This window comes from Patagioenas fasciata, chromosome 20 (assembly GCF_037038585.1).
Source record: "Patagioenas fasciata isolate bPatFas1 chromosome 20, bPatFas1.hap1, whole genome shotgun sequence".
In the NCBI taxonomy this organism is placed as follows: domain Eukaryota; kingdom Metazoa; phylum Chordata; class Aves; order Columbiformes; family Columbidae; genus Patagioenas; species Patagioenas fasciata.
In genome coordinates, this window is record NC_092539.1 from 6,130,821 (window position 1) to 6,137,554 (window position 6,734).

At 54.4% G+C, this 6,734-nt stretch overlaps 1 protein-coding gene across 1 annotated transcript; it reads left to right on the forward strand.

Annotated features, from left to right (window-relative positions):
- Positions 1-448: 448 nt before the first annotated feature.
- Positions 449-5,319, forward strand: LOC136110593 (alpha-1-acid glycoprotein-like). The gene is made up of 6 exons (XM_065854140.2): positions 449-657; positions 1,210-1,352; positions 2,019-2,092; positions 2,842-2,952; positions 3,674-3,777; positions 5,166-5,319. Exons 1-6 carry the CDS (start codon positions 559-561, stop codon positions 5,280-5,282), a joined length of 648 nt encoding a protein of 215 aa, XP_065710212.1. The 5' UTR covers positions 449-558; the 3' UTR covers positions 5,283-5,319.
- The last annotated feature ends 1,415 nt before the right edge of the window (positions 5,320-6,734 follow it).

Sequence of the window (6,734 nt, forward strand, 5' to 3'; positions counted from 1 at the left end):
GCAAAACTGGTCCTGCCCTGCCCAGCCGCACAGGGACAGGAGCAGGATGGGGGAGTTGGGGGAACCACTGCAGGGGACACATCCAGCAGAATGGAAGTGACCTCCTGGGGCCCATTCAGCCCCATTTTTTGTGGCGTGTTTTGGCTAGGAAGGTGAAAAACCCTTTCCTGCCCAGGAAGAATGCGGCCACTTGAAGCCCTATGGGCTTCACCCAAGGTGAAGAACAAGAGGAAACTACAGTGGCTGCTCACAGGGAGCAAAACAGGCAAATTTAGGGCAGATTTTAGTTTTAAACACACCGAGTGCATCACCCCCATCACCCCCAGCCATGCCGACAGCCCATGGCCATCAACATTCGTCACTGACAGCCGGGTAAGAGCCAAGCTCAGTGCAGGACACGTGGCTCCTCTCTGGGTAACGTCCCCAAAAGGTGCTGGTTGCGTCACCACCCAGCAGCCCCAGGCACATCCCGTCCCCCAGCGGGGCTGCAAAAGCAAACGGCCAAGCAAACGCGTCCGTCTGTCCTGAGGTTCGCTCGCTCCTCGCGTTCAGGTGACCATGGCCGCAGCTGTCACCACCCTCATCCTCACGGCCCTGCTGCCCACAGCCGCCTTCCCGCACGGAGACCCGCACCCAAACAACACCACGGCACCGAAGGTAGGAGACCCCGGCCCTGGGGGGATGCCCCACTCCTGTGGCGAGCTTGCGGGTGCTCTGCTAAACCTCCCTGGCCCCTGGGGAAGGGGGAAAACCCATCACTTGTCCCCCCGCTCATCTGCCAAGGCACCCTCAGCAGAACATCTGCAACAAACAGGAAACGTTTGCTTTCCAAAACACCACGAATTACCCAGTTTTCTCATGCTGCCCCCACAAGACCCAAACGCAGCATCAAAACAAGTGGGGCTGGCTGGGTAATTTTTAACGCAAATCCCCCGCAGCAGCCAGGGCTGTCCTGACCCTGCCACACAGACACCGCAGCCACCACCAGCACCATTTCCCAATCCTTGTGTTCAGCTCTTCATTTGTTTTTTCCGCATCCGTGCGTTGCACAGGTTGCGTTTTGTTGCAGGCGGTGCAGCGCCAGAGGGAGAACTAGCAGAGGACAAAGGTCAAAATGAACAATTTTGCCCCTGGTAGGGTGTAAACCTCTTCCCCAAAGCTCCCCCTACACACCCCAAAGCTCTCACCCCTGCCCGTCTCTCCCCGCAGCTCCTGGGGACGTGGGTGTACGTGGCCGGGGCCGCACAGCTCCCCCAGCACCTCCTGGAGATGCTGCTCATCGACCACGGCCACCTGCACGTGGAGCCCCGCGCCGGCCGGCAGGAGCTGCTGGTCACCCAGCACATCGCTGTGTAAGACGTGACCCTCGGGTCCCTCTGTCCCAACCCATCTCCCACACGCTGGAACCTCCCCAGCCATTTCAATACAAGAGTCTCTCCTGCTTTCTCCATAAAGGTTCTCCCATTCCCTCTATTTCACCCGTTCTCTTATTCATTTAGTCCAACAAGCCCCCAGGTTCAGGCAGATTTTGCAGGGGTCTCACAGACACCAACCCCTGCACATGTAGAGGGTGCAGAACACGGGCAAGGAGAAGACCTCTCCAGAGGAGAAGACCTTTCCAGAGGTCCCTGTGCTAACCCTGCCAGGCACTAAAAGCTGTTTCCTTCTCCCAAGGGTCAGACTTCAAGGGGATTAAATTTTCTGGGCCAGCACAGGGAGCTCTTTGCAATTTCAGTTACTTCGGGGTGGAAAACACCTTAGCACCAAAGAGCCCCTCAGCCAAGGAGGGATGAGAGGAGGAGCTGCAGGTGGAGGTCAGAGAAATACAGGGGAGAAAAGGCTGATTTTACCAGCGAGAGCAGTTAACCCTGCGGAGGAGCCGGCACAGCCGGTTCCCACCCCGCGCTAGGAGCTCATAACCCACCAAGTACCAGGTCTGGGGCTTTGCTGGTCCTTTCCTGCCATGTGGGAGTCCCCGCTGTCCTTTCCCCATCACCCCTCTCCCTCTGTCTCTCCAGGGGGGACCAGTGTCTCACCAACAACTCCACCTACTTCGAAGTCACAGCTGGTGACAGCACGCTGGTGAAGCACGGTGAGCAGCTGGCACAGCCGCCAGGGTCACCACCCAGGCTGGGTTTTGGATGGGCTGAGACACACAAAACACCCCTGTTAATGTTTTACATCATCCGACGCAACTTATTCCTGGGTTGCTCTGTCTGTTTGGAGCCTCCGTGGATCCCAACGGCTCCCCCAGGGCTGGGGACACCCGGGGTCAGTCTCACTCTTGGGGACACCCCAACCCAGATGCAGCGCCGAGCTGGGAGCAAACCTGCTCCCATCACGAGGAGGGAGACCTCCTTGTTTGTAAAGTCGTTTCACAGTCCCTCAAGGACAGGAAGGAGGTATTATGGAAGGTTTCAGCTTTGAAATTGTTTTCTCCTCGCTGAGGAATGGGGTTGAGACATTTCAGGTGGGAATTGCAAACGCCAGAGCCACAATTTGCACTGACCCGGCCAAGTCAGCATTGCTGCAGGTTGGGGACAGCTTCTCCCCATTTTCACAGCCCCCCAAGCTGTGAGGTTGGGCAGAACTGCTCGTACCCCAAGCACCAGCAGCACACAACATCCAGCACATCACGACAGTGGGACAGGAGATGGGTGGTGTCAGCTCCTTCACACCCCAGACCCACATTTACAACACGCAACTCAAACCCAGAGCCAAACAAGTCGCGCTGATTCAGATCCCAGGGACTATGGGCATTGGCTCATACCAAGGCTGTGGTTTATTGCTGAGAACCTGAATATCATGGCTGTTCCCAACCCCATCTCTGTTCTCTCAAAGGCAAGACCCATCAAACCATGGGGTCACTGATGAACCTCAGCTCTGAAGACCTTTTACTCATCCAGTACCAACTGCAGCTGGAAAGGACGTATTTGGGACTGTATCTCTACGGTATGTCAACTCCATCCTAAAGTAACTTAAAGCTATCGCGGGGCACCAGAACACACACATAAAACTACCAGCTACAACCACACAGCAACCTGGCTTTGCCAACAGTCAGCGATTGTCCCGAGACCACTGCTCCGGGGGTTACAGGATTATTTACAAATCCTATTAAAACCCAAATCCCTTGGCAGAGCAGAAAGATTGAGTTAAAAACAAAACCCACTTACACCATAAATATTCCAATAACAGGAAGCACCAATATCATTGTAAAATCTCAACATTTTCAAGCAAAACATGATTTTCAGTACTCAGTTGCCAGGGCAGAGTTGCTTTGCAGCACCCACACAGGCAAAGCTTATCAGATCTGCCCACAGCCTCACTAAGCTGCATTTCAGAACTTGATAAGGTTTCCCATTGCCCTGCAAAGCAATTGCTTAAGAGAGTTCAAAGACACGTGTAGAAAACCACCTCCATACTCAGACTCAGTCCCTCCTGATGTCCCAGGAGTATCGGACTATTGTGCAAGCCCTTGGAGCAGACAGGACCAGAGATAACTGGGGAGAGGGTTACAGAACGTTGGGTTTATTCACTGCAGGGGTGAGAACCCCAACAAGTGTTGGTGGGAGCGCGGGTAAGGGAGGCACCGAGGGCCGGGATGTGACACAAAGGGCCGTGCCCAGGCCACCGGTTCATATTTAACACCCAGCAAATAATTCACCTTTTGCAGCCCGAAACCTGACCGTGAGCGCAGAGCACCGGGAGGAGTTCGAGCACCAGGCCGAGCGCCTGGGGCTGAGCAAGGAGCAGATCGTGTACGCGCCGTGGAAAACGGTACGTGGGTGCGTGAGGGTCAGCAGGGGTGCGGAGACCCCAGCTGTAGCTCCTGCCACCAAAGCGAGGGCTCAGAGAGAGATTTTCCTCATTTTGCACTGAAATTCCTCACTTTGCCCCCCCCGGCAGAGGCAGCAAGGGCACTGCAGAGCCGCACTTCAGTCAGCGCCACGAGCATTTAAACCCCTAAAAAGCTCCGGCTGTTTTGAGATCAATATTTGCTTTTCTGGCCATCAATGGGGGTCAGAAAGGTCACACAAGTTCCCCACCCCAGCACAAAGGCTCCTTTGGGGTTGGGGTCCAGCCCCGAGCTCCCACCCCCATGGAACATCAGGAAAGAGGCAACACATCCACTCCCACAAAAACAGAGGCTGCTCCTTCGAGGTTTTCCATATAAACAGTGACCAAACCCAGCCCTGCCCTCCGCCACCTGATTTAGGACATTTTATCCTGCAAACAACCCAGTCTCCACACCAGTTTGACCGGACTCCCTTTTGCAAAGTGAAGGTGAAAAATATCTTACCTTTTGGTGTGCTGTCCATCTGTTCATCAGGCGGCTCTGAGCTTCCAGAGGTGCCCAAAACCCCACTCCGAGCTGCTGGGCTGGACCCATAATATCCCTGACACCCCACAGGCCCAACATGCTGCTTTTAGAAGCGTCCCCAGAGGGACACGGGCACACACTGAGCCCCTTGCAGTGGGACAGGGACAGGTCTCCTCTCGCCATCAGGCAATGGGCAGCACCTGGAGGCAGAGCCCAGCTGCCCCAGGTTAACAGCAGGCAGGTGCTGATCTAGAGGGGAGCAGAGGCCTCTGGATCACGTTCAAATTTGGGCAAAATGAATGAAGTTTAGAGAAAGGTGAGTGGAGTGAGCTGGTCCTGTTTGTTCTTACAAGCTCTGGTGCAGTTGCTGTTGGCAGAGGGGGTTTTGTGCCCGGCCAAAAGGCAGGACAAGGAGTCTGAGGAGAAAATGAAGCTGATTCGACAAACAAAAGAGATTTTGGGGACCTTTGTCATCAGGCTGAATGAGATGGATGTGGACAAAGCACCAGAGCTGAGACTCACCCTGCATCAGCCTGAGAGCCTAAACCACGCTAGGGCTGAGTAGCATGAGCTTTTTACTTATTCCTCAAAGGGTTTTAATCCACCCTTCCTTCAGAGGGCGCCTCCTGACCCCCGGCTTCGCTCCAGCTTTCCCCTTCACAGCTCAGCTGTGCAAACTGGCACCAGCAGCATCTGTGAGCAGGGCAGAGCGGAGGAGCTGGAGCTTCTCCGGACCCTCTGAGGCTTACAATGAGATAAAAAGGAAAATACTCCTTCGTTCAGCAAATTCCCTCCTGCTGGTGCCCTGGCAGTTGAACTTATCCCCTTCTTGTTGTTTTGGAAGGAGCTGTGTCAAGTGAAAGAAATGGAACAAGGAAACAGCCCAGACACAGAGGCGGTGGCTGCGGTCACAGCGTCACCTGCTCTGGGGACGCTCCAGCCCGGGAGCACGGGCAACTGAGGCCACGTTCGGCAATAAACGTCTTGCTCAAACTCGATGTATTTTGTTGCTGAGTGCTGGAGAGCAGGGGCTCCAAAGAGAGCAGAAGCAGAACCTCCAGCGCACCTGTGTGTGGTCCGGCTGGGCACTGGGAAGTGTCAGGACGAGGTGACATGTGGAAGGTTTCTCATTGCTGCCTCGGTCACACCGAGCTCAGGAGAGCTCTACTGGAAAAGCGAGGCTTAAACAAAGCAGTACTAAAGGCTAACCAGAAGAGGGCAATCATTAACTGTTTTAGATGAGCATGCCAAGCATTTGATGAGTAACTGGATTATATGGAGGGCCAGAAACTTCTTTTTACCTGTTCAGTCTGAGAGGACGAGGGTTCTGAGATAGAAACAACCACCCAGTTATCATGACAGCAGCTTGGCTGCCAGCTGTGGCAGATGTTCCAACCCAAACCCTTGGGGCCAGGCAAGAGCGCCCCAATGATGTTCACCCACAGCAAGGTCTGCACCTCCCACACCCCCAGCCCCAAGGGAGGGAAGAGCTGTTGCTCCAGCTTTGTGAGAGTGGGGGGAGTTTAAAGAGAGACAGCTTTTGCTGCGTGGCTGGAGACTAATTCAGGCTCAGCTCTAACCTAGTAATTAAGCGCTGAAAATAACTCTCTTCCTTTAAAAGGAAGAAAAGGAGAAAAGCTGGAGGGAACAGGGCGAGGAAGAGCCCCGCTCCTCCCTCTGCGGTTCCCCGGGCGCTCTGTCCCCGTACGGCACCATTTACTGGGCAGCGTTGCATTTTACCTACAGCAAACATGAATTTTACAAGGGCAAGGAAAGCAGATTCCCCCCTGGCCTCAGGGTTCCTGGCCAGCCCTTGCTTCACACACATCTTCTATCAGCTTGTGAGAGGAAACATAACCCCCACCCCGAGGAGCGAGAGGAGCGAGATGGTTAAAGGGCAGATGGGACACCACCAGCAGCCTCAAGCGTCCGTAAGCGTCCCAGCTGGCCAAAGCTGACACCGCCGGAAAGCAGCAGCTCAGATTACAGGGACCCAGACTTTACGAGTAGATTTATAGCTGAATAAAAGCCCTGAATTACAGTCAGAGACATAAGGAACCAACAAACCCAGGCTGGCCCCTACAGCAAGTTTTGTTACCCAAATCAGAGGCCGCTTGCCCTACCAGTGATGGTTCCTGAATGACTTACAAAGATAGTTCCTGGTTGGGGTTTTATTTAAGAAAGAACCATACAAAAGCCTTTCTTTGGAAAACCCTATAAGCCAGGTTGCTTCGAGGGCATAATTGGAGTGCAGAGTTTCCAGCTCTTCTGGGAAGCTCACTTCTCTGCACAGTTACGGACACTGCAGAGATGAGCAAAGCCCAGCAGCACTCAGAGGGGTCAGCAGTGCCTGGGCACCCCAGACCCATCGCCACCATCATCAGCCTTCAGCTCCAGCTTGCTGGTTTTGCCT

Coding starts and splice junctions, on each gene's coding strand:
- LOC136110593 (XM_065854140.2), top strand. CDS start 559: ATGGCCGCAGCTGTCACCACCCTCATCCTCACGGCCCTGCTGCCCACA. Junction 1,353..2,018: donor GTCACCCAGCACATCGCTGT/GTAAGACGTGAC, acceptor CTGTCTCTCCAG/GGGGGACCAGTGTCTCACCA. Junction 3,778..5,165: donor TGTACGCGCCGTGGAAAACG/GTACGTGGGTGC, acceptor TTGTTTTGGAAG/GAGCTGTGTCAAGTGAAAGA.